The sequence below is a fragment of the Arvicanthis niloticus genome, chromosome 17 (genome assembly GCF_011762505.2).
Source record: "Arvicanthis niloticus isolate mArvNil1 chromosome 17, mArvNil1.pat.X, whole genome shotgun sequence".
Taxonomy (NCBI): Eukaryota; Metazoa; Chordata; class Mammalia; order Rodentia; family Muridae; genus Arvicanthis; species Arvicanthis niloticus.
The window spans coordinates 12,013,964-12,040,719 of NC_047674.1; the positions used below are offsets into that span (position 1 = coordinate 12,013,964).

General features: G+C 45.8%; 3 protein-coding genes across 9 annotated transcripts in view; 2 read left to right on the plus strand and 1 right to left on the minus strand.

Annotated features, from left to right (window-relative positions):
• The window catches only part of Pask (PAS domain containing serine/threonine kinase), a 37,958-nt gene extending 26,675 nt beyond the window's left edge, over positions 1–11,283 (plus strand). For 3 of the 4 annotated variants that reach the window (XM_034521551.2, XM_076914712.1, XM_076914711.1), the window contains 6 exons: positions 292–417; positions 527–661; positions 2,778–2,977; positions 5,835–5,968; positions 7,859–8,005; positions 8,767–11,283. In XM_034521551.2, coding sequence (XP_034377442.1) covers positions 292–417; positions 527–661; positions 2,778–2,977; positions 5,835–5,968; positions 7,859–8,005; positions 8,767–8,924 — 900 coding nt within the window. In that variant the 3' untranslated portion in view covers positions 8,925–11,283. Of the gene's footprint in view, positions 1–291; positions 418–526; positions 662–1,773; positions 1,876–2,777; positions 2,978–5,834; positions 5,969–7,858; positions 8,006–8,766 lie in introns of those variants that run through there. The other variant, XR_013104583.1, reaches the window with a different exon arrangement.
• A 1,129-nt stretch (positions 11,284–12,412) lies between these two features.
• On the plus strand, positions 12,413–17,251 carry Mterf4 (mitochondrial transcription termination factor 4). Of its 2 annotated transcripts, none has more exons than XM_034521511.2 (4): positions 12,413–12,518; positions 13,254–13,743; positions 15,520–15,704; positions 16,670–17,251. In XM_034521511.2, exons 1-4 carry the CDS (start codon positions 12,498–12,500, stop codon positions 16,997–16,999), a joined length of 1,026 nt encoding a protein of 341 aa, XP_034377402.1. In that variant the 5' UTR covers positions 12,413–12,497; the 3' UTR covers positions 17,000–17,251. The 2 variants fall into 2 exon arrangements, with proteins under 2 accessions (XP_034377402.1, XP_076770829.1); XM_076914714.1 differs by lacking the exon at positions 12,413–12,518 and adding an exon at positions 12,566–12,701.
• A 140-nt stretch (positions 17,252–17,391) lies between these two features.
• The window catches only part of Sned1 (sushi, nidogen and EGF like domains 1), a 59,116-nt gene continuing 49,751 nt past the window's right edge, over positions 17,392–26,756 (minus strand). For all 3 annotated transcript variants that reach the window (XM_034521084.2, XM_076914710.1, XM_034521083.2), the window contains 4 exons: positions 25,624–25,740; positions 24,949–25,036; positions 22,592–22,673; positions 17,392–22,126 (listed from right to left, as the gene is read on the minus strand). In XM_034521084.2, the coding sequence (XP_034376975.1) occupies positions 22,115–22,126; positions 22,592–22,673; positions 24,949–25,036; positions 25,624–25,740 (299 nt within the window). In that variant the 3' untranslated portion in view covers positions 17,392–22,114. The remainder of the gene's footprint in view (positions 22,127–22,591; positions 22,674–24,948; positions 25,037–25,623; positions 25,741–26,756) is intronic.

The following is a 26,756-nucleotide window of genomic DNA, read 5'->3' on the forward strand; positions in this document are numbered from 1 at the left end:
CTGTACCTTATTTCATTCTCTTGGAGGGGATACAGAGTATCAGGTTCCTGAGACTTCTTTTTTCCAGCATTGGCCATGGCTCCTCAGCACTTGCCGGGACCCCTATCTATCCCATCTTGCCCATAATAGACAAGTAGAAATTGCCAGCATTTTTATTCAGCTGCTTCCTTCTCCTTTTCTCCTGTTGCTACATTTCTTTTTACATGGCTATGGGTCTTGGGGGAGACAGAAAGCCGGTGGTGGGCACTGGGTTTAACAAATGGTAGAGGACTCTGCTCTTCTCCCATATAGGTGGTGGTGAAGTTTATTAAGAAGGAGAAGGTTTTAGAGGATTGTTGGATTGAGGATCCCAAACTTGGAAGAGTTACTTTAGAGATTGCAATTCTGTCCAAGGTGAAACATGCCAACATAATCAAGGTAGATGGTGATTCTCTATGTGCTGTCACTGTCATGGCACTTCTATAACATTAATCTGTTGACTGGCATTGTTTCTAAACAAAGCTGGACCTGGCCTTGTCTCTTTCAGGTTCTGGATATATTCGAAAACCAAGGGTTCTTCCAGCTAGTGATGGAAAAGCACGGCTCTGGCTTGGACCTCTTTGCTTTCATTGACCGCCATCCCTGCTTGGATGAGCCCCTGGCGAGTTACATCTTCCGACAGGTGAGAGTGGGCTGGCTCTCTGTGGGCTGGATGTGGGGTGGGGTGGTTGAGCTCCATGGCTGCAAAGGTTAGTGGCATGTAGACAGTTTCCTCAGTGAGCCAGTGTTAGCCTTCAGCCATGGGGCTTATGGGGTAAGAGAAAAGGAGATCGGAAGGAATTACCAGGGAAGTGTATTTTAGTGATTAAAGTTTATTCACATATACACCAGTCACAAACATTAAACAACAGAGTCATCATTTGCTCTGAGTTCTATGTCTTTGGTTTTGTGTCCTCACCAGCCATGGGACCTTGTGTACAGCCTTAACCATCTAATGTGCGCAGTTAAAAACACTATTGTGACTACATGAAAAGGCTCTTGGGATTAAATCAGAGATTACCTAAAGAGGCATAGAGATTGTGATTTGAGCTATCCCATGTTAGATCTGCTTAGATCTAACTGTTAGATGTCTTGATCTGCTTTTGTATTTAAATGTATATGGATCTCTGTTCAATTTTTAGGAATGGGAAGATGATCAGCAAATCTGGAAGGCATCTGAGAACCAGGAAGGGGAAGGAGGGTGGAGACAGTGATTCTTGTTTTGAATAATGAAAAGGCAGTGGTTCCTCCCTTAGGTGCCCTAGAAATGGGTGGAATGTTGATACTTGTCCTTTGGTTATTTCTTGAAAGTGATCTGATTCCTCATGAAAGCTTAACATTTCTTCAAAGTTGTAAACTCCCGAAAGTTTCTCAGGCTTCTCTATGTGTGGTTCAGCCATTATGAAATGCCAAAAGAATGCCCCACTCCTCCTCTCACACTTCCTGTCAGAAGATTATGTATTTTCTATCATTTGTCCATCATCCATCCATCCATCCATCCATCCATCCATCCATCCATCCATCATCAATGTGTTTATCATTCTGTCTATATTTTCTTTTTTTTTTGTTTGTCAAAGATGGGACTGGAGCCTATGGACAGCAGTACTACCCCGGGAAGCAGCACAGTGGGCAGCTGTGTGGACACCAGGCACAGCTGGGGCGTGTAGAATGGAAGGATGAGTTCAGTGCAGTTTAGTTGTAGAGAGACATTACAGTCTTCTGACTAAATGTGGTAGTGCACATCTATAATTTCAGTACGACAGAGGCTAAAGCAGGAGCATAGAGAATTTGAGGCCACTCTGGGCTACATAGCAAGGTTCTCCCCTGACCCAGGTTCTCCTGATTGGGCTCCAACATGTATGTGTCTATGTATGCATGTATACGTGTTCATATGTCCATGAATGTTAAGCATGCATCTATGTCTGAATGTATATGTTCATGCATGCCTTGTGTGTTTCTATAAACCTGTATATGTAAGTATGCAGGAAAGTGCTTATAATGTATACTTATTTATTAATTAATTGATCTTAGTTGACATGCCATTAACTATCTGATTTAAAGATTTTTATGAAGTATAACATTGCCTCCAAACATTGATTATGCCCATGAAATTACTAAGTTGATTGCTCCAGTTGCTATTCAAATTGTGGTATAATCAGTCTTACTGAGGGAGACACAGCGTGCCCTGGCAGATGACTGCCTCCCAGAGGCAGAGTGCCTATATATAAAACCTACTTCCTGCAGAAGCCACTTACTCCACATAGTAGTCAATGTGCTGGCTGGAGAATGATGGTGAACGGACCATGCGAAGGGGCTGCTAGAGCCCTGCATCAGGATTATCTGCTCCTGCGTTCACCTCAAACTGTCGCCTGCACTCTGCACAAGGCACTTTCCTTTTCTGTGAGCTGAGGGATCCACACAGTGCCTGTGCATGCATACTTGGCCTGTCTTTGCTCCTGAGATGGTTATGGCAAGTGTCTGCTGGGAGGCTTTTTATTGTTGGTAGTAACATTAGAGACATTGTGAGCCATACGCTTGCTTTCTGGCAAACTCTGCTCTGTGTGAGCCACAGAGATGCACTTCCAGAGCGGCTGTGCCTCCTGTCTCTGCAGAACTGCATCTCTAGCACCCAGAGCTATGCGCCGGGGGAAGTTTATCTTTCCTTTGTTTATGTTTTTCTTTTTTCTTGCTAATATTTAGTATACATGCATGTTTTACTTGAATTGCTGTTTGGAGCGTTCCCTTTCCTCTGATTCCAGCTGGTGTCTGCTGTAGGATACCTGCGCTCCCAAGGCATCATCCATAGAGACATCAAGGATGAGAACATTGTGATTGCTGAGGACTTCACAATTAAGCTGATAGATTTTGGCTCAGCTGCCTACTTAGAGAGGGGCAAACTATTTTATACCTTCTGTGGAACAATTGAATACTGTGCACCTGAAGTTCTCATTGGAAACCCGTACGTATCACATACTCTTGGAGTTTACCCTCCTCTTGACTTACATGAAGCTCATGACTGTTGTGATTTTAGGAAGAAATGGTTCCAGTGTGTGCCTTTTTATTGAGTACTGAGGGTAATGTTGTGCAAGTAAGTGTGCTATAGGCAGGAAGCTGGACATGGACATTGGGAGCCATTCTACTATTTCAACTTTCAATTGTTTGTGGTTTGATGTTACAGAAAATTAGAAAAATAGAAGACAAAGAGGAAGGTCTGAAAAGATGGAGTTCTCTGAGTGGCTCCTCTGTAACTTGCTGTACTTAATATCAGGAATATCATTATTTCAAAATTTTATTTATTTTTATTTTATGTGTTTGGGTGTTTTGCCTGCATATATGTTTGTGTAGCATGTTCAGTGCCTGCAGAAGCCAGAAAAGGGTGTTAGATTCTATTCTGGTTAGTGTTTTGTCATTGTGATGCTAACTAGAGCCACTTGGGAAGAGAAAACCTTAATTGAGAAACTGCCTCACCAGATTGGCCCTTGGGGCATATTTTTGATTAATAACTGATGTGAGAGGGCCTCACTCACAGTGAGATGTGTCTCCTCTGGGTGAGTGGTTCTGAGTTGCATGAGAAAGTAGACTGAGCAAGCCAATAAACAGTACTCACCCGTTGTCTCTGCTTCAGTTCCTGTCCCACAGGTTCCTGTCTTAGCTATCCTGTTGGTGGACTGTAACCTGCAAGACAAACTTCCCTCCCTACGTTGCTTTTGGTCATGGTGTTTTACCACAGCAATAGAAACCTAACTAAGATTTCCTGGGACTGGAATTACAGACAGTTATTAGTTGTCATGTGGTTGCTAGGAATGGAACCTAGATTCTCTGGAAGAGCAGCTGATGCTCTTAACTGGAGGTATCTCTCCAGTACCAGTAATCATTATTCAAATAATCTTGTTGGGCTGCCATATAAGAAGTTCAGTAGCAAGAGTGGGAGCATGAGGAATGATGGGAAAGCACTGTCAGGGCTCAGGTTCTTAGAGGCTCTAAGCTCAGGAGAAGTAGGCTCTAGGATAAAAGTGTTTGTTGCTCTGTAGTTGGGGAGCCTGTGGGCAGTAGGAACCTGGCCTGAAAAGACCTTTTTTCCTGGGATTTGAGAAAGAGAATTGAAATGAAGCTCATTCTCCACATGTATGCAGGGGCTGCAGAGAAATCGCTGACCATGGTTTGCAGGGATTGGAAGCTTCAGATACAAGCTGAGGCATGTGTGTGTAGAAAATGACTCCTAAGTCACATTCACACAGTGGTATCTCCTGCCTCTACTTGCACAACGTTTGGTGAAGTATATCTTATTTTCTCAGGAAGGGAATAGGAGTGACAGAATGTTTAGCTCTGCATGGTCTTACAGAATAATGTGTAGAGTCACCAGATAGGTATGATCAAAGCTGGATTTCATGTTGGGTCTGATCAGGTCCAGATTGACTGCTCAACCATTATCATATCTATGTGAAAAACCATCAGCAATGTGGGTAGAGGGTAACCAGGGCCCGGGCCTGTGTCTTCTCATGTCACTTTTTAAGTCACAGAAAGTGAATGTTCCAGTAGCTCTCACTGACTCCTGGAGTTTGCTCTCCCTAACCTGTTGTTGCCACATTCATGCCAGGCTGGCACTTGTGTGTGGCATGACTAGGCTTTGTGTTACCAGCAGAGAGTGAAGGAAGCAGGGAGAATTTCCTTTTTGAGTCTCTGTATGTTCAGAGCTTCCATATCAAGAGATGATGGGGTTGGTGGAGTTTCTCTTCAGATCTGATTTGGCTATTGCTGTTCCTAGTGAGTGTCCTGTTCTGGTACCGTTCTGTAGTGGCTGAAATGTAGTCAGTATTGAAGAGTACTAGCATGTAAACTAGCATGTAAACTAGCTCACTGTACATGCTTTGAGTGTCTGCTCCTTCACACAAAGGCTATGGCACTCCCATCGCGGTATTCAGTTGTCTGCATACTGTGCCTTCTGCCTGCCTCCTGTCTGCATTGTGCTTTCCGCTCCCTGCTCATCCTTTACAGTTAGTTGTATGTGTGCTGGTTCTGCTTATGGGCCTCTTGGGTGGGACCTTGTATCATTCTACATCCTTCCACATTCTACATACCTGCATCTCATCGGACAAAAGGCTTTCTGAAGAACACTTATCTTTCTGCACTCTTTCTTCATATATATGTATGTTTGTGTGTATATATATATATATATATATATATATATATATATATGTATATGTACATATATATATATATGTGTGTATATATATATATATACTTTTCCTTCATCTGTATCTCTCTCTCTCTATCTCTCTCTCTCTACCTCTATATCTCTATCATCTTTCTGCTCCAGTGGTAAGCAAACTCTGGCTGGCTAAAGGCAACCTGCCTGGAAGCTGGCAGCATGGGTGAAATTCAGATAACAACTCCTCACATCTTCCCTGAGGCGAGCTCTGTCTATCAAGCCTACTTCCTGATAAGCCTCTTCATCCTACCATTCATTTCTCTGACCCCTCAGCCATCATTACATTTTGTCTTTGTGTTTCTCCTCATTCGTCTCTGTTTTGAACATTTCTTTCTCTCACCTTGTTCTGATGCTGCCTGTGGTGAGGCCCCTAATGAGACCAAGTTATGATTTGCTACCGACTCATCTGCTCTCCCTACCTCTGGGAATCCCTCCTTTTCCTGGTCATATAAGAGGGCCTCTTGCTTGGGATAACCCTGAATGGACTGTGAGAATGCAAGTCTCTGGCTGGGGATGGAAGGCTCTGAAACTCAGGGTTGGGGTTGGCTCATTGAGCTTTGTAGTGAGTGCAGAGAGGCTCTGAAACGTTCTCCTTTCCTCCTTGCAGCTACAGAGGGCCAGAGCTGGAGATGTGGTCTCTGGGGGTCACCCTGTACACGCTCATATTCGAGGAGAATCCCTTCTGTGAGGTGGAGGAGACCATGGAGGCAGTTATTCATCCCCCATTCCTGGTTTCTCAAGGTGAGCGTGAGCTCCAGGTGGCAAAAGATAGCACTGCCTGAGAACTCGGCACTTTGGTTTCTGCCTTCTCTCTGTACTGATGACCTCTTTGATCTTTCTTTTTTATTCTTCTAACATTTGATCTGAGCATAATAATCGTAATGCGACTCAACATTTTGGTAATTTTTATTAGTGTCCTTTGAATCTTCAAGGCCCTCTTGGAAGTGATACTTTGCAGTCAGTAACCTTGTCTGTGGCAGCATCTATGAGGTCAGGTGCTCATTGTAGGTCAGAAGCCCCATTTGTGGAGGAGGGTAGTGTCAGTGCACGAGGAGATGTGACCCTCAGCAGCTCATGTGGAAAATGTCAGTCATCCCATGAGCCCTGAGAGCCGATGTGACAGCAGCTTGAGGCCAAGTGGTACTTTGTGTCTGTAATGAAAACCAGGGAGTCAAGTGAACTTTGCCTCAGAAGCCAGAAAGGCTTCCTAAGCTTGGAGCAGGCACCTCAGGAACCTGGAGCCGAGCGGAGCTCATGGAGCTGGCAGCTGTGTCAGGTGTCAGCTTGGGCCCCTTCCACTCTGGCATCCTGTGGTCCCACAGCAGTCAGTCACTGGGAGAACCCACATGATGGCAGATCTTCAGTCTGTGCCTTAGCTTCTGTGTAGGGTAGAAGCCTAAGAATCCCAGATAGGGCCTTAAATCAGATTATAATTTCACAGTTGCAGGAGCTAAAAGTCTGAGTAAAGGTGGTGGCTGGTTCAGTTCTCAGTGAGACCTCTTTTTGGCTTATGGATGGCACCTTCTTTCTGTGTCCTCATGGTGGAGTCAGGGTAGTCTTTTCTACTTCTTACCAGCTCATCTGTCTTTCCCACATGGCTTCCTCAAACTCTACCCACCTCCCAACAGCCTACTGCCTGCACCATCACAAGTTCCCCAGCACACACTTTGGAGGCATGCACTCAGCTATAGTACATTGGATTTGGAGCTTTCCTAAGTTGTGGATCCCCAAGATGCTGCAGCAGTTTATGTGGTGGACAGTTCTGCTCCCGGGTTCTCACTACACAGGCTGGGTTCCTGATGATCAGGCTCAGGGAGGTCAGCACATGCATGCATTTGGAGGAAATAGGACCCAAATACAGAGTAAGGTTGAGTTCCTGTTAGAGTTCAGTCTACTTCCCCACAGACTGATCTGAGGTACTGCAGCTGGCTACCACTTTCTCTTGCATGTCATGTCCACCCTCTGTCACTCAGGGCCAGAGCCCCTGTGTCAGAGTTTGGGTTTCTGTTGCTGAGATAAAACACAGCAACCAAAAGCAACTTGGGAAGGAAAGTATTCCAGCTTACAGTTCCACATCACAGTCCATTACTCAGGGAAGTCAAGGCAGGAACTGAAACGGCTAGAACCTAGAGGCAGGAGCTGATGCAGAGGCCATGGAGGAGTACTACTTACCGGCTTGCTCCTCATGGCTTGTACAGCCTCCTTTCTTAAAGACACAGGAATACCTACCAGCACATGGGTGCCACTATTCACAGTGACCTGGGCCTTCCCAAATCAAGTCAAGCAAATGCCCAACATGCTTGCCCACAGGCCAATCTGGTGGGGACATTTTTTTCAATTGAAGTTCCCTCTTTCCAAATAAGTCTACTTGCGTCAAGTTGACCTAAAACTAGCAGACAGTCAGAGCTTTGAATGAGCTGTATCTCAGCTTCTACACTTCCACTTTGGAGGTGATGGGCTCATAAATTCATTTGCTGAATATATCAGGCCAGGCCTTAATGCCTTAGAACTCCTGGCTGCCTCCTTGCTCTGTGGGAGGCTCTGTGAGGCAGAATAGCTTGAAATCTACAGGTCTGAGATGTGTTCCATTTGACTTTGACCTGGATCCTCCTGTGTTCTTTATGTCCCTAGAACTTATGAGTCTTCTGTCTGGCCTGCTGCAGCCTTGCCCTGAGCAGCGGACCACTTTGGAGAAGCTGATCATGGACCCCTGGGTGACACAGCCTGTGAACCTTGCTACCTACACCTGGGAAGAGGTGTGTAGGACCAACCAGCCAGGTGAGAAGTCTCAGTCTCCCTTCTTCTTTACCTCCTTTCCTTAGTGTCTTTGTTTGGGGTGGGAAGATGAGTATCCATTCTGATTGAGGCTCCTTCTGTCCTAAATCCATGTGTCAAGAGTTTGTGGCTGGCCTGAAAGATTGGGCTTGATTATGCAGAGACCCTTAGATGCCACTTGGTTTCAGAGTGTGGGTATGGACCATAGAGGGAGGACAAGTGCTTATAGTAGCCCTGGCCAGGAGGAGTGGGAAGGCAGCAGTTTGAAGAGTCAGTTGGTTGTCTAGTCCAAAGAGCAATAAGGGTACAGATGCTGACCATGATACTGTGGGGCTCCATGGGAGACATGTCTCTTCAGACAAGGCTTTCTAGACCCAAGTCAGCCTCTGGGGAACCAGGCTGGCGATTAGCATCTCCCTTCACTAGCATCTTAGCAGACTCTATACTTCAAGAATATCACTGGGCTGGAGAGATGGCTCAGTGGTTAAGAACACTGACACTCTTCCATAGGTCCTGAGTTCAATTCCCAGCAACCACATGGTGGCTCACAACCATCTGTAATGGGATCTGATGCCCTCTTCTGGTGTGTCTGAAGATAGCTACAGTGTACTCATATAAATAAATAAATCTTTGGGGGGGGGGGGGAGAATATCACCACTGGGGTTTCAGAAGCCACTGCCCCTCCATTCTGTTGTCCTAAACAAAGCATTTTAGAATCTTATTGCTAGCATGCGATGTATTGTCTTATCTTCTTCATCCTTCAGAAAGTGGCCTGCTGTCAGCTGCAAGTCTGGAGCTTGGGAGTAGGAGTCCAAGTGAAGTGGCTCAGACAGAGGGTCTCTGTGGGCTCCCTGCTCCCAGGGAGACTCCTGGTGACCAGCAGTGCTTGCTTCTTGAGGACCCCTCTTCCACAGTCAGCTGAGCAAGCTCTCCTGCTCGTCTCCACTTGGTTTGGGAAATTGTATGGATTTCAGAGCTTCCTACCTGGAGAAAGGAAGCTGTGAATAACTGGGATGGATTCCCCTTCTGTAGATTCCTGTGCAAATGCTACAAGAGCCTGTGATACTATTTTTCTTAGGTTTATGATATAGATTTGTAATTCATTTTTTTATAACCTTGAAAATCATTCTAATGTTCAATTACTTTGTACTATTAAAGGGCTCTAAGTTATGAGCCTCAGAAAGACATGTGGAGTGTTTAAATTCTCTATTTGTGTTGTGTTCTTCACTTGTAAGTTTTTGAGGATCTCAGCATGTGACTCTGGCTGGCTTGGAACTCAACTGTGTAGACCAGGTAGATCGTAAACGGACAGATCTGCCTGCTCTTGCCTCCCAAGGGTTAGGATAGAAGATGTGTGCCACCGTGACCAGCTCTTTCTGGTTTTGTGTGTAGGTTTTTTTCACTGATTTGGTACATTTGACATGTGACAGATGTGTGGAGTTTATAGAGGTGGCCAGACAAAAAAATATTTATTTATTTTCTTAAACATTTTCAAAATTAAAGCTACTTAGTTAACAGTTACACTGGCTAGGACTGTATGGGACATGAGAAATACTTGGTTTTCTTTGTTTTTCCATTTCTGTACCCTATTTACTATAGCTAAAATGAAATCTATCCTGGTTTGGTCTGGCGGTTCAAGCCTGTCAGCCATCTGTCAAACCTTAATGCCCTGCCAGCACTTTCAGACATTCTGTGACTGTCTCAGCTCGACTTTGTCTATGTGATGGGCTCCAACTGCACCTTTGTGTCTAGTTGAAGGACTTCAGCCCTACCAGTGTCTGTGTGTGAGGGTTTTTAGGCCCAGTCCCCAGAAGTTAGTGACATTTTAGCTTTTGATTTCAGGTGACTTTGTTTCCAAGAATGAAACACACATTTTCCCCTGTAGTCTTTATTACACAAAGCACAAGATATTGCAGATTTGTTCCCCCCACCCCCACCCCCAGACAGGAGTATAGCTGGTTGAAGATGCAAAATCCAATTTTCTAACAACCATTTCCACATTAGAAAAATATCGTTAATTTTTTTGTTATAATCTGATGCCTTATGGTGGTTTTTGCAGAAGAACAAACACAAACAAAGCCTTCAGGCTGAAGTTGTGAAGCAGCAGCTATGATACTTTCTGTGGAATTTCAAGAAGGAAACGTTTTATGAGGACTGAAGATGCCGTCAGATTTTCACAGTACCCTGTGTTTTAGCTCCCAGTGTTTCAGAGCTGGCTGACTTGTTCAGGTTCCTAGATTGTTCTCAAAAGGTTGGAGTGGCATAGAGTGTAAAGGCTTTAGGTGTAAAGGCTTAAATAAATAATAAGCATTTAGAAAGAAAATTAAGACAAAAGTAATTCTTTAGTTTTACACACATTACAACTTTTCTCTCCTATATAGAATCTTTCTGTCAAAAGATAGGTGTAAACACTTCAGCATTAGACCAGTGTCTAGTACAAAGCATTTATGTGTTTATTGATGCAATAGCCATATCCTTTTTCTCAGTAGCAGACAATAAACCAGGAAGAAGTGGTATGACTTAGAAGTGGTGGAATCCAGGCAGCTGTTAGAATACAGCTTCTTTCTTTTACTGCTCTCCCCTTCTCAAAGTTTCCCAGGCTTTTTGCCTGAACATGTCTAAGATGCAAATTTAGTGCATAGAAATTGGTTTGGAACATTTCTGGTGCTTCATCTGTATGGGAAGCCAGACCTCTGGGCTGAGAGAGCTTTGCTGTCATTTTCCCTGTAATTTTATTACTTGGGCCATGTTCTTTTTTAAAAAAACTGACAATGACAGACACCTTTGTGTGTGTGTGTGTGTGTGTGTGTGAGTGTGTGTGTGTGAGTGTGTGAGTGTACCACATGTATGTATGTGAGGTGTTTGTATATATGCATATTTTCAGTTTGGTGTTGTCTGTGACTTGCTTTGAGGCAGGGTCTCTCCCTATAACCAGACCCACATTCTTTTTGCCTATACTGGCACTCAGTGCTGGGATTATAGGCATTAATGGGACCACATGTGGACTTTGATGTGGGTGTTGGGGTCTGAACTGCAATTCTTATGTTTGTGCTGATAACTGCTGAGCCATCTCCAGCCTCTAAAACATTTGACTTCTTTTGGTGTGTGTGGCTAGGTATTCACATTGAACACAGTTCCTCCCACCCCCAAACATAATGTTTATTATTGAGTCTTTGGGAGTTTCACATCATGTACCCAAATCCCACTCATTTCCAAGTCCTTCCATGTCTGCCCGTCACCCTTGTAACACTCCCCCCAAGAAAATAAAAATTAATAAAACATCGAGTTGTGTTGAAGCCTGTAGTGCATTGAAAAGTATAACAGTTTGCTCAGACAGCTTTACTTGCAAATGTTCATTGCAATGAGTCATTGGTCTGGTTTAAGGCCTCTGGTTTGAACAGATTTAAAAATATGTAAATGGGCATGTGTGCCATTTGTGTGTGTGTGTGTGTGTGTGTGTGTGAAGGTCAGAGGACAACTCTGTGGAGTGGGTTTGCTGCTTCACTTTTACTTGAGTTCCTAGGATCAAACTCAGGACATCAAGCTGGTATGGCAAGTGTCTTAACTGCTGAGCCATCTTGCTGACTAAACACAAATCTTTAAACAACAGAACTTACCAAATACTTTTATCTGGGTCTAGACCCATATTTACCATTTCAGGAAGAATTTTGGGCTGTTCTGAGAACTGTAATACACAACTGCTGTATTACAGTGTCCATCAAAAACTACCTACCTCAAAGATGAGACCAGGAACACAAATTTGGTTGCTCCAAAAGATTTTTCACAATGGATGTAAGTTAGGTGAGATATTACTTGTTACAGAATAAAGCCATAAATCAAGGCATTTACCAGACACATTGGGGGGAGGGGGCACAGATAGGAAGGATAAGGCAAAACTAGAAAAACGCTCAACTACAGTTTTAAATATTATCTAATGATACTGCTAGCTTTTGGATTGGTGAAAACCAGTGGTGATCTAGGAATATATTTTAAAGGCATTCATAATCAAAGCTGTTAGGTTAGACAGGTGGATGGTGAACGGATTTCAAAAAGGCTAAGAATAATCCATGCTAATTTGGTTCTGGTCTGCAACATTGTAACTCCACAATTATAGAGTTAGCTTATTTGGTCTTGTAGAATCTTTAACACAGGTGATGGATTTTGTCATATTCTCCCCTCTTTCCCGGCTCCAGTAAGTGTAGTTTCACTTAGAAACTGTGAGCTTCGGGGTAGCTTGGTTTCACCTGCACTCTGAAGAACAGTTTTAAAGCCCAGGTAGAGTTGCTTGTTCTTGGCAGAGCTTAGTGTGCTCAACTAAGGGGAGCTGCACCTGCCATCCGCAGGCGCTGGGTATGAGCTTCTGGGATCGAGGGCTTGGCCGGAACGAAAGAACGCCGTCCCGGGGGAGTGCGGCGGACACAGATCGGAGGCCGGACGTTGTGAACCAGGAAGGACCGCCTTTTCCGGTGTCACAGTTATTCGCTACTTGGGCTCCATGGCTTTGCTGGGAAGGCAGGTGAGGTTGCCCCAGGCCCCCGGCTCACAGCGGTTGTTGGCGGGACGTTCAGGAATAACTGATGCTAGTTCTTGGTATCCGGGTCTGGGCACCTTGTGGCAGTAGCGCTTCCTGGTGGCATCTGCACAGACAGCCACCTGGTCCTGAGATAAAGTTTCTGGCTTCTCCGGAGTTTCGGCAAAGGTGCTGCCTAACGCGTAGGGAGGCCTGGACCGCCAAATAGCGGCAAGCGGAGGCTGGCCATGCTAGAGAGTGTTTGAGACCAGTCTGGCAGACACCGGGTGCTCTGTGCTTAATTTGTTATGTGCTAGTCCCAAACACTGAGGGCTGCTGGGTACAAATTGACAGATTCCTTCCCCCCAAATATTCTTCCTTTAATGGAAGGAATCCTTGAAAAAAAATTATCCTTTGTTGGAATGAAATTAGGTAGCGTATTTGTCTGGTGGCTAGTCTGAGGTTCAGAATTTTCAGCAAATATTCTTGCTTGTGCCCTATATCGTCAGTATGTGGATATTGCTTGTGCTCCTATATCTTCATTAAGTGTTGTTGTTTGCATGCTAATTTTCTTCTCTGTAGACTTGTTAGACCCAGAGAAGATTTTATAGATTGTTTACAAAAATTGTTAGCTTTTGTGGGCTAAGGTTCAAGCTGAGGTTCAAGGTTACCGGCTCAGTAACCTTGTGGTCGGTCATTATTCTGAGGTGGGACTGATTCTGTTTTTGCTCTGCCTTTCAGGTTCCTGAGTGGCATCGTTTAATGGCCCTCTCCCGGACCTGTTTGGCTAGGCAGACTCTTCATCTCAGAGAACAGAAACAGATGAGTCCTTATTTGTTCTGCAAACTGACTACAGTACCCAGTAGTGGGGGATTTCAAGAGTTTTCCAGCGTTCGACCCAAAAAATATGTGCAGGAACCAGAGTACAGGACACATCTTGTTCGGTGTCTTCATGGGGAGCAGAGGACTTGTGTGGATCCTGAGTCATTGGAGGTTATCAGTTCCCTCCAGGACATGGGTTTTACTGAAGCCCACATTAACAGATTGCTTAGTACACAACCAAGTGTCCCTCCTCGACAGTTACTGGACATAATTGCAGAACTCCTACTCCTGGGGTTGAACCCAGAGCCTGTATTTATAGCGTTGAAGAAAAATCCCCAGTTGCTGAAACTGTCTACCATGCAAATGAAGAAGCGTTCCAGTTACCTTCGGAAGCTTGGCCTTGGAGAAGGTAGAAGATGCAGCAGACTTTATAGAGTGAGAGGAATCAGAGTTAGGGAGAAAATAGCCCACCCTAGCAGGGTGGTCCAGCCTTTTGATAGTATAGCATGGCATTATCACCTACAAATGAGTGAGACTGCATTCATAGATACCCTGGGATGCATGTGTGCTGTGGGCTAAACACATCTTACTCAGAGGAGGTGAGGGAGGAAAGTTTGCTGAGGAGAGGTGAGTGTCTCCAAGGAGATGTGCAATGGGCTCTCTGCAGATCTTGTTGTAAGAGGGCGGTGAGGGAGATTAGCTCAAGAAGAGAGAACCAAGGCCAAAGTGAGTCCCCTGTGTCTTCATTGATCTCTAGCTCCAGGTCCGTGGGAACATGGAGTGTGGTTTTGGTGGGTTAGTGTTGTTCTATGGTAGTGATGTATGTGTGTGTGTATGTGTGACCTCTGCAAAAACATCCCACATGCAACTTTCAGATCTATGGTGCCCAGTTCCTGGAAGGCTGTTAGAGTGGCCTCCCCCCTCCAACAGCTGTTACCCTTCTGGAGAAGGGAGGTGCCGCTCTCCAGTGAACTCTACCCCTTGGACCGCTTTTATTTCTTTTCATTATTGACCGTTCTGGTAAGATTTTACCTCCAAAGTGGAGAGGCTTAGAGCCCACTATGTTTGGTGTCTCTACAGGCCTCCTCAAGAAGATGAGCAGAAAGATAACTGTGTTCCCCTTGACAAATTGTCTCTTGCAGTGTCATCTAAGCCCGAGCTCAGTCAGTATGTGAAGCACAGCCTGTGAGATGAAAGTAAAGCTTATCCTGTGGAAACGCTTCTTCATGTGGAAGCGAAGCAGTGACCAGCTAGGCTGTTAGCAAAGCTAGCTGACAGTCTAAGTGATTTTTAAGTTTCCAGTTACTAAATTGGCGCAACTATTCATCAGAAGACCATTCACTTCATTCTGTCTGGGACAGCCCTGCTTATACCATTTGTCTGAATACAGTTACTAATGTAACTCAATAAAACACATGGAGGCCAGGTGTGGCAGTGCATGTTTTAAATTAAACCCAGTACTCTAGAGACAGGTGGCTGGGTCTCTAGGTTCCAGGCATGCCAAGGAGACCCTACGAAACAAACCATGAAACACTTGGATATAACACACGGTTGTGCTCAGACTACTTGTAATTGTGTGTCCTGAATATTCTTGTTCCTACCATTGTTATTCCCAAATTCCTCTTCATTGAGGCTCCCAAGTCTAGAGATTGTTAGTCTGTCTTATCCAGAGTGAAGTGGCAGCCCTGAGCCCCACTGTACAGGAAGCCACTCTCCTCGGACATTTCTGGGTGAATCCCTGGGGAGCTTTCTATACTAGGTGAGCCAGAGGAGACCTAGTCTATGAAGTTGGCACCTTCAGATAGAGGACTAGAAAAAGGCAGGGATATAGGGGGGCTTGTTGGATCTGTGAAGACTCCTTTCCATGGTGCATCATGGAAGGTAGATCTCTGAATGGGCAATCCAGTGGAGGGAGAGGATGCTTGCTGTGTGGTGCCCCTGCCCTCCTTGTATCTCAGAGGCACATGTGTGTGTGTGTGTGTGTATCCATCTGTATCTGAGAGTGCACAAGACAACTTCTAGAGTCAGCTATCTGCCGCCATACTGTGGGTCTTGGGGATCGAACTCAAGTTACAGGCTTGCTGGCAGGTGCCTTTACCCATTGACTCATCTACCAGCCCCTAAATGTTGTTTAGCCCTTGGCTTTCTGGAACATGCTGAAGTTACATGCTCTGCTTTTCTACAGGGAAACTGAAGCGGGTGCTTTACGTTTGCCCTGAGGTTTTCACCATGCGTCAGCGGGACATTGATAGCATCGTACAGGTCCTCAAGGAGAAGTGCCTGTTCACAGTGCAGCACATCACAGACATTCTGCACAGATGCCCGGCTGTTTTGCAGGAGGACCCCAATGAGCTTGAATACAAATTCCAGGTGAGAGTAAGTGCTTAGGCTGCCATCAGTGACGGCAGCTGTCAGGTCTTTTAAGCTGAGTAGGGTCCGCTGAGTGGATAAGAAGCCTCTGAGTAAAACACTTCTGTTCTAGAATAATACAGCTCAGTTCTCCTCTCCAACACAAACCTGTTCTCAAGCTCTGCTTCCTTGGCAGTGAGTGGCCCGGTCCATTCCAGGTCCAAGTAGGTAAAACACGTCTTTTTGCGTGGGTGATTTGGAAATTGTGACAGTTGCCCTAAAAGTTTACTAACAGATAAGACAGGTAAGGTAAGTGCAGCTGGATGTGGTGGTGCACTCAGGAGGCAGAGGCAGGCGGATCTCTGAGTTCGAGGCCAGCCTGGTCTACACAGTGAGTTCCAGGACAGCCAAGGCTATGTAGAGACAGTGCCTCTAAAAACCAACCAAACAAGCAAACAAAGCTGGTGTGAGGACCTGAGTTCAGATCCCCAAAATCCACCTAAGAGCTGGATGTCCAGTGCCCCAGCACCCTTATGGGGCGATGGGACATAGAGACAGGGAGTTCTTTGGAGGCTTGAGAGCCAGCTAGCCTGGCCTGTGACCTCTAAAGCATGCTGTGGCATACTCAAATAAAACAAGCTGCATGCTCACACATTTTTTTTTTTTTTTTTTTTTTTTTTTTAAGATTCTTAGGTATCTTATGATTTCTTTGGGTCCAATTTTTTTCTACACTCATGATTTTTGTTGCCTTATTTAAAGAAAAGGATATCACTCTATGCCCCTTTGTTTTCTGCTGCATTTTTCTCAGCCCAAATTTGGAAATGCTTTGAAAACTGAGATTTTATACAAATGTTGGTATTACACAGTGGCTATCCTACTATCTCTAATTAGGCAATTAATGATTTTGGACTAAAGTTTGTTTTGAGTTGGAATGGCAGGCTTCAGTGTTCTATACATGGATTTCTAAACATGTTTGTATCTTTCAGTATGCATATTTCAGGATGGGACTTACACATCTAGACATAGTCAGGACGGATTTCTTACAGTATTCAATAACCAAGATCAAGCAGAGACATATCTACCTGGAGCGCCTTGGCCGGTACCAAACCCCTGATAAGAAGGGGCAGACACAGGTCCCTAATCCCTCACTGAAGAACATTCTCAGAGTTTCTGAAGCTGAGTTTTTGGCCAGGACAGCCTGTTCCTCTGTTGAGGAGTTTCAAGTTTTTAAAAAGCTCTTGGATCAAGAGGAGGAGGAGTCTGTGAGCCATGCATGGGAGGAGGAGGAAGAAGAAGGGGAGGAAGAGCTGCTGTGACAGAGCATTGGGATGACAGAGGTCATTCTCATATTCTTGAAGCATTGGGGAGCTTCACCTGGATCTTCTCAAGCATTTCTGATCCCAGCACTGGTCTGATGGGGAAACCAGCCTGTAACGATCTACTGGAGATACAGTAGATACACCAGACCAAATGAGGGAGACTTTGTTGTGCTCTAGTGGTTTCTGTGGGAGGCCCTACTCCATCCTAAATAAAGGACTCAGCTGTCAAAATCTAGGGCAGGCAACCCATCCAGGTTGGTGTCTTTTTTTCTCTGTTAAAATAAGTTGTGCGAATTCCAAAACCATGTGGAGAGGTGCCTTTCGGCTGAGGAGCACTTTGTATGTTCAGGTAGTAGTCAAGATAAGATCATGAAACTGTAACACGAGGGTTAGTATGTCATAGCACTTTAATGAGAACAAGTAGCAGGTTTCCACACAATAGGCATGTTCACACAGTAGGCATGTTCTTAATCTGACACCATTTCCTGGCCTTCTGACATGTTGAATGTACAGCAGAGTGAAAGGCAGTTGGTTAGTAATGTGTCCTTTAGTCACACAGTTGCCAGACTAGCAAAGTGCTTCTCTGTCAGTTGCTGATCTTTCCTGCTTGGGCAAGTTGGCCTTCATGTTGGTTCGTGGCTGGTTGCCACTTTAAGCCTCCTATTTCTGGCTCTGTAGCCTATGCTAAAGAGTGAGCTGCTGAGACCAGCACTGACAGCACTGAGCAGCCTGGTGAGTGGAGGGGAGCGATGGGACATACTGGGACTAGGACTAGGTGAGCTTGAGGAGAGGCCTCCTTTGATGGAGCTCAGGGTCAGAAAACTGAGGCCTCCTGAAAAGTTGTCTGTGGCTCTTCCTCAGGGCCACAGGGCTGGTGATATAGAAAGCTTTTTGGTGGTAGGACCAAAGTTAGGAGTGATTGGTAGTATCTTTCCCCTTGGGTGACATTTAACAGTCACACGAAACCCCAATGTAGGCCTTGTGTTTAGACTGAATCCAGTGGTTACATGAGGATGACCTTGATCTCCAGACATGTGACAATCTTTGGGGATGTTTTTTATGTGTCATGGCCTCAGGATCTTATGGTCAGAGCCAGGGATGCTATATAATATCATACATTGCACCCCACATGAATGATCAGGTCCACAAAGCAATGCCAAAGCTGAGAAATTGCTCAAAGACCTGGCCCACAAAAGTCCTGTGGCTACAACAACTGTGGATTGTGAATGGACCTGATGTGTTTATCTCTGTCTAGAGATCTTGCTGGATCTGAGGTGAGGAACCAGCACCAAGGTGAGGAGGCTTTTGACTCACCTGGAGCCTGACTGCAAAGAGGAGGGTGTTCTCAAAGAAAAGCAGTCATTCCAAGATTCCCCGGCACACAGAGTTCTCACTATGGTGGCTATGTGAGGCAGGCTCATTCCTGGCAAGGCCGTGTCCTTGCCTCTTGGTCTCTCCACAGAAAGCAGGACATAGCAAGCCATCCTGTTTACCCTGACATCCCATAGGCAGTGGAGAAGGGGAAGGCCTTCTGCCTGTTGTTGGCTGTGGACAAACTGTTTGAGAATCATGATCCATTCTTTGCTCCGTACTCTTCCATTTTGTGGCCTGATGTGAGCTCCACTTTCCCTGAATGTAGGGTGTTTGGCAGTGGGCTCCATCGGAACTGAATAGAACCCTAACCCTGAGCTCAATTAGGTATCTGCTTGTCTTCAGTTTTGATCAGCAAATGGTGAGCCCAAAACTCATGATTGCTTCTTCAGTTTGACACAAAAATAAACCTACACCTTGTCCATTTGCTGATTCCACTGTAACATTTCCCAAGTGAAGACTGACTGTTTTGAGGGATTTAATTATGCTGCATAAGAGAGGCATGTAAGAAAGCAGAGACAGCATGTTTGGAATGTTGTACACTAACTCCTCAGCACTGGCTAGTCTTTCTCCACTCCACTTTGAAATGACTGCCTGACAGCCACACTCAGCAGGCTGGCTCTCATTTGAAACAGGCTCCAACTGGAAATGTGGCAGCATCAGCGTGGTGGGTGAGCGCCCTGAGGTACAGTACAAAGATTCCATCTGCATTTCCAGTGATGCCACTTGATCTTGCCGTTCACTGTTAATGCTGTAGCTTATGCGGTCTCCAGCTCCCTAGCAGGGTATCTAGGTACAGTAGTGAGTTTTTGATGTGACTGCCCCTCCTTGAAAAAGAAAAAAAATATGTAATAGATAGGCTCAGAGTTTTTTAGTGAGAATAAAACTTAAAAGGTTATGCTTCAAAGTATGTTTCTATGAACTATGGAGGGCAGGATGCCTCTCTGGTCAGGATGTAGTTCTTGGTGCTGGATCTCCAGTCAGCTCTGCTCTCGAGGAATCAAGGTGTGGTTGGCTTTTCTGATTGTGAAGTCACTGCAGGGAGAAGAAAGCTGCTTGGAGCCTTGTTGGGAGTGGGGTGGAAAGCGGAGCCTGTGTAACGTGTTCTCGTTTTGGTGGCCCACAGCCATCTACTTGAGGCACAATTTATAAGAAGCCTTGGACCTGTCTCCTGGAGCCAGGCTGCCCTGTGTCACTATGTGCTGCCTTCAGATTTGAACAAATAGCTCTTGCTGCTCTGTGGTGTAAGTATATCTTAGGTTCGTGAGCAAGGGTTTTGATTGCTTTTCTTCTATGAAAGTTCAGGGGTCTTTTATGTCTTGATGGCGACTTGTCATTCAGGAGATGGCTTTCCCCACAGAAGGCTGAGGTCTAGATCAGCTTATAAACCAGGTACCTGCCAACTATGGCCTACTGCCTGTTCTTGTAAATGAAGTTTCATTAGAATATAGCTGTGCTATCTACATCTGTGACTGCGTTGGTAAGACAGTAGCAGGTCAGGCGTGTGCCAGAGAGGTCATTCCATCATCAAAGCCCGAAATCCTGCCTAAGCATGTCTGCCCTGCCACCCCTGAGTTGTAGACCAAGTGTCTAAACTCCACCATAGTAGTAATTAGCACTTCTTTAGGTCAATATGACTGAGGAGAGCAGGGTGAGCCCATCTGTTTCCACATAGCCTTTCCAGCAGCTCTCGTGAAAGCTGAGTCTTTCCCTTCTCCATGTTTTGGGGGTTCAGGGGTCACTTCTCTGGCACTGGGACCTGGGAGTGGGTTTATGAGCACAGAAACATCACTCACAGAGCCTGGTAACCCAGGTAACTCCCCACAGAGGAACTGACCAGAGCTGCAGAGGCAGCAGCCAGGGTTGAGATGACAGGTACTTCAGTGCTTCCCTGGCAGGAGTCCTTGGGTGTGCACCTTTGGCTGTCTCTTTTCTGGAAATCTGAAGACAGAGATCTCAGGGGACTGCCTTCAGCCAGGAGCTTGGCTTTTAAGTTTTAGACCTCATTTTCCTGGGTCTTGGAAATCCTGGAGGTGGACAGTGTTATCAGCACGTGCTGGTCCTTTTGAAGGAGTAACAGTGAGCTGAGGCATACTCCTCTTTATACCCACTGTCTTTCTCTGGAGACAGCAAGCACTGTCCCCTAGGAGCCAGAATTCCAGCTGGCTGTGATGCAAGGAGGGATGGAAGGGAACACGCATCGCTGAGGACACTTGTACTCAACCTGAGGCTTTAAATTTGAATCAGTAGGCTGCTTGCTGATCCTCTGCTGCTTTTCTTTTGGTGGGGATGGCACTGTTCATTTTCTCAGGGCAGCTGTGGATGGTGAATTCTGGTGTTTTTCTTCAGAGAGAAAGAGAGGGGTGTGTGTGATGTGTGTGTTGCTCTGAGAAGAGGTATTCTATAAGCCATTATGTCATAAGTATCTAGGGATTCTCTCTCGCGCGCTCTCTCTCTCTCTCTTTTTTTTTTTTTTTAATAAAAATGGGGTTTCTGGGTGAGTTCTTAAAAGACGCATTAACATTTCAAGTGACTTATTGCCATATAAATATTTTTAAACCAAATTGTGGATTTTTCATTTTTGCCAGAATTAAGTTGCTCACAAGTGTGGGAGGGTGTTTTGTGTGCATCCTTGGGGTCTGAGGTGAAAAGGCGATGCTGTTGGGTAGACAGGATTTGAGTCTTGTCAGCTGTTCTTGCAGAGTTTTCACATCTGAAATGGTCAGGATGCACAGGCCCTGCTGAGAGCCTGTCTGAGAGCCTGCTCTCCTGACGCCCTGAGCTTGGTCTATGCCAACGCCCTGCCTGTAGGCAGTTTTTTCTTAGGATGACCTTCACCCAGAACTCCATTGGTTTTGCTTGTTCTTAGGCCTTTGGGTGACATTGCTCCTTCATGTCCTACACTGTAGAAGAAAAAGGTGATAGTCACTCCTGAAGTGGCAGGTTTCCAGACATGCCTCTCTTCCACCACTGGAAAGATGTACTGTTCTGGCTTCTCCAAGGGAGAGGAGTAAATTGTCTCCAGCCAGCCAGTCTGTCATTTCCAACTGATGTCCCGTCAATAAGTCAGCATGGGGCTGAGTTCAGGCTATAGGGAGATTTCTGTAGTGTATTTTCCAGACTGTTGTGGAAAAAAAAAATCCAATGCCCTTCAACATCTCACAGTTTATGCATGGGGAGGTGGGTGGGGCATGCTGGATCAAACAGGCAAAGTTTCTTTCATTTTAGGGTTACTAGTGCTTAGTCCAGGGTCCATTATAGCTCTCCCAGTGAGAGGCTATACTTAGGATCACCTGCAGGTTACATGACAAGGCTCCTGCCCTATTCTACCGGTAGAATGCTATTGGTAGTGCTTGGGGTTACTTCCTTAGGTCCTTCCTAGCACCCCTAGGATTGTTTGGCATCCTTGATCCATCCACCCAGGCTCACAGTCCTGAAGGGGCCAGGTGATTTTTGTGCCTCATTGTAACTGGTCTGCATTTCCCTTGAGAAAGTTATTTCCACCTGAAAGTAGATTCATATGCAAGGTCAGACCAGGTTATGTCTTTTGGGAGGCTAAAGACAGGAAATTCTGGAACCTTCCTGGTTAGGTCTGTAATAGCACAGTGCTGAGTTTTTGCCATCAGTGTCTGATAAAGGACCTGGGGGTGTCCAAGGTGCTGGGTATGATGGTGTCTCCAGTTCTCAACAGATCTTGGTATGAAGTAGAATGTACCTTAAGATTTCTTCAGTGTTTGACTGTTACTTTGTTTCCTGAAAGAATTAAGAAAACCAGTTTGGTGAGAAAGAGTCTTCTATACCTTAAACGCTACCTCTGTCGTCCTCTTTGTTTGTCATATATAACCCAGCAAAGCCCACACTCTTGACTGGGAGCCTGGCCTTTCAGTCCAGGTGCACACACCAGTTGAAGGATGTTATGGAATGAGAGAAAGCAACTGGCACTGTGGGGAGACTTCAAGTTAGACACTTGGGCCTGCCAGTCACATCCTCTGCTTTCCTGTCAGCACATTCCCTGTGCAGAACCACAGTGACCACCTCCAAGCACAGCTGGGCCTATCTGCATTCACGTGCACATGTGTAGGCACTAGTTTCTGAGCAAAATACAGCTACACATGGGCTGCAGTTTTGGGCAAATAGCCTAGCTTGACTCAACTCTGTCACTACTACCTCTACCCACCCACAGAACTGCATGCACGACAGCCTGTCCCCGAGATGCACCTGTTTGGGTTTCTTGACACTTGTGCTCTGGCAGCGCTCCTTAAAGCACACGTCCTGGTGAACTTTGTAGACTTTCTTATACCTGTTGTCACAAGAAAACTCTGTGAAGCCAGACACTGGGACAGAGAGGTGTCCAACTGTTTCATCTAGGCTGTGTAGCCTACATATGGACAGAAGGAGTGATCGCTATTTTCTTAATACAGTGTTACTGGTGTGTGTGTGTGTGTGTGTGTGTGTGTGTGTGTGTGAAGCCTAATATAAAAAGTACAGGGGCTTAAAAATTAATTCTACTGAGTATAACATACATTAAAAAGTACTCATCTCAGGATACATTTTCAGGAGTTGCTGACAAAATCATGGTATTGAAAGGCCCACTAAATGACCGTGACAGGACATTGCTGGGGGCAGGCCACTTGGCTTGAGGCTTTGGGAAGGTCTGACTTCATAGACTGGTTAGTTTGTTTTGTTTTTTCAGGTCAACTTGACACACACAAAATAGGGTCATATGGGAAGAGGGACCTTTTTTTTTCCAATTAATTTATTGACTTTAAATCCTGATCTCAGCCCCCAACTCCCAGTCCCCCCTTTCAGTCCCATTCCCCATCCCTTTAATTGAGAAAACGCCTCTATCAGATTGGCCTATAGACAAGTGTGTGTGAGAACCTCTTCTTAATTAATGGTTGATGTGGGAGGGCCCAGATTACTGTGAATAGTATCAGTCTTGGGCAGGCAGGCCTGGTGACATAAGAAAGCATGTTGAATGAGCCATGGGAAGCAAGTCATTAAGCAGCACTCTGTGATCTCTGCTTTAGTTTCTGACTCTGGGTTCCTGTCTTGCTTGTGTTTCTGTCTTGACTCTCCCTGTAATTATACTGTAAAGGATGAGATAAATACTTTCCTCCCCAATTTGCTTTTTTGTTATATTCCTTATCACAATAGAAAGCAAATTAGGGCACACAACTCTTCTGTTTTATGAATGTTTCAAGAACACAGTTGTGAAGTCTGGCACTGCAAAGCCTCACAGGCAGGCAGCCTGGGTTAGGAGGCCTGCCGGAGCCTACCCATCCCATTTGTTAGTCAGGCTACACTGGCAAGCCTCCTGAGCTTCCAAGTCTCAGTTTCAGGTGAGTGGGATCTACTCACAGCATCTTGTCCATTTAGTAGGAATGGGTGTGTTTGGGCCTGGTATCATTTCTGTATCTGACCCATTGGAAAGAAAATCAGAGTTGGTAGCAAAGCCGCTGCTTGCACTAGTTTTGGAGGGCACTTTGGAGGACTGGCAGTGAGCGGATAGAGGACCTAGAATTAGCTTTCAACTTCAACTACCCTAGAACTGGGAACTACCACCAGAGGAACTGTTTTCAGAGGCTAGAAAATAGCCCAAAGAAAAACTGCATGCCCTGAGAAGAGAGAAGTATGCTGTGAGCACCAAACCACCCGGTCATTCAGCCTGCAGCACTTTTTGACAGTAGGCAGTGGTCACTGTATTGAGGAAACAGGCTGGAGCTGGAGAGGCAGGGGCAGCTGGAACTTGTGAGGGAGTGTTCTGGAGTGGAGAGAGCTCCATGGGGAACAGTTTGGAAATCTGTGAGAAAAAATGAGCTGGGCATGCACAGGGTGGAATCCTGAGCAGCTGGGGCAGACCTGCGCCAAGAGTGGTAAGATCTTGTCTGACTCCAGGAAGGCAGTGCCACTGAAGGGGTGAAATTAGCCCTACATGACGTCTACCCTAAAGCCACCTGATATACCTGATGTCTGGAACATTCTGTGATAGCCCCACCTCCTCCATATTTGTTCACTGTCCCTCTCCGATGAAGCTCACTCCTGTCCCCTCCATCTACAGCTCTCCCCATCTTAGGCTTTCCTCTGTCTTTGCTAGGAACTTTCTGATTTTGTTTACACTGTGTAGCACATGTGCTTTGTGATGGCTGTCCTTATCTAGGGTGTGAGCATCTGGCTCTCTGAGTGCCTGGAACAATGCAGCACACAGCAGGCACTGAGAGACACAGTGAGTCTTATAGCAAGGAGGGTCTCAAGAGAAGGGATAAGCGGTCTTCGAGAAACCGAGGCAAGAGTGATTTGCCCAGGGCCATATCACGGTGGGTTAATGGTAGAGCTGGGACTGAAGTTCTTGTGTGCTGTTTGATTTCTGGGCTTGAAGGAAAGGAGAGGCAGGTCCTGGAGTTCTGTGAGGGCTTCCATGCATGGGACTCAACCTGCGCTCTCTTCAGTCAACTCTTGGCTGCATGGGCTGAGCAGATAGTTTAGGCAAGAGTGTTCAAAGCCAGTGTCTGTAGTCTCCATCCTACCTCAGGTAATAGAGACACAACCAGGGCACAGAGTCAGAGCTGACTTACACATGGTGGCAGATGTCTCCTTCCCAGACAGGAAATGACTTGGTCTCAGAGAACAGCCTTGTGCAGGGGCGGGGCACTTTTTCACAGGCTATGACACAAAGGAGAAAGAAAGACTCTTAGGAGGAGGCTCTTTCCGCCTCTCAAGTGAGACCACCTCCCCCCCCCCCAAGCACCCTGCAAGCCTGTGTGAGCCTGTGGGTCTGTGCCAGCTACTTTCTGGGCTTGGGGCCTGGCTTCAGGGTGTTCAGTATCTGCAGGCTGGTTTTCCTTAAGTTTCATGTGGCCTCAGGATTCTTTTGTGTCTTCCTGGAAGCTTCCAACACTTTTGACACTCAGTCCATTGTGTTCTTGAGGAGCCTGTGATCCTGCCACTAAATCTGTTGTCCCTCAGTCTGGCTCCAAGATGTTGCTTTCAAATCACCACCACAGTTCCTGACTTCTTAGGCTTTGTCCTGCAGTGCTTTCAACCAGTGTTTTGGGCATCCCTCTGTCCCTTGTGGTTCATGGTCCATCTCTGAGGCCACACATCCACCATCCTTCCTACCTGGGTTCTTTTGGACCCTTGCCTTATTACCTCACAGATTGAAAGCTAACTTGGGGAAAACATCTTGAATGGTTAGCATCCTAGGGCCAAGATCCAGACTATCATCACAGTACTAGCCATCTCTGACTTACCAAGCTCACAGTGTCTGCCTTTGAACCCAGGCCTGCAGTCACAGCTGTGGGCATTGGCACCTGGAACACAGGTGCCTCCATTCTGACAAAAATCTTCTGAACAGCTGCCAGGGGTACCTGGAAACAGGAAAGCACCATCAGCTTCAGAGCCCTGCTGGTACTGTAGGCTGCATCCCCTGATGATAAACAAGGACAGCAGTGGCAAACCTATCTTCCTCCTGTTGTTAGACACTGGTGCAGGCTGCTATCATTGCTGACTGGGTCTGGACTGGGTTTAACTGCTTGTTGAGGAGACTGTCCATTCCTTGTGGTGTGGATTTGGTCATCTCGTCATAATCATTTAACAGTAGATAATGCGGTTATTTCTAGACTCTGCATTCTTCCCTGTATATTTACATGTTGGTCCGTAAGGAGTGTCACCCTTGACTTATAGCATGTTTTGATATCAGGAATATGAATCTTCCTACCTGTTTCCTCTTTTCAGAAAATGTTTTGCTATTCTGAATCTCTTGCATTTCCATATGAATTTTAGGCACTATACATAATGCCCAGAGATGTTTACAGCAGCCCTACAGGACAAGGAAGTATGTGAGAGTACTGAAAATCTGAGTTCTTACCATCCATCAGTCCTCACCCTCTGTGCATGGGACAGCCAGGGCTATGAGGACTATGACTGACACACCTGTCATTTGTGGGTGAGTCTGCAGTTGACAGAGCCTTAGAAAGACTAATAAGAGCCTACTATACTTTTTATGAAAGTCTAGAATATCTATGGTGATGGGAAGTACCTTGGTGGCACTTCAGGATAGAGATGGAGATATAGGGGGCAGCTAAAGAGTACCTACTATAGTCAGGTACTGAATAGACAACACCATTAAAGACACACAGAGAGAGACAGAGATGGATGGGGGAGAGAGGGGGAGGAGAGAGAGAGACAGAGAGAGAGAGAGAGAGAGAGAGAGAGAGAGAGAGAGAGAGAGAGCGTTCTTTTGGATCAGGCAGTGGATGAAGTGTGTGGGGTGTGGTGGCACCTTGTGGCAGAGCATTATGCTGTCCCCTATGATGATTTATCCAGCAAAGCTCTTCAAGCCGTGTACTTGCCTGCTGTTGTGGGGATGATACCTGCTTATCCT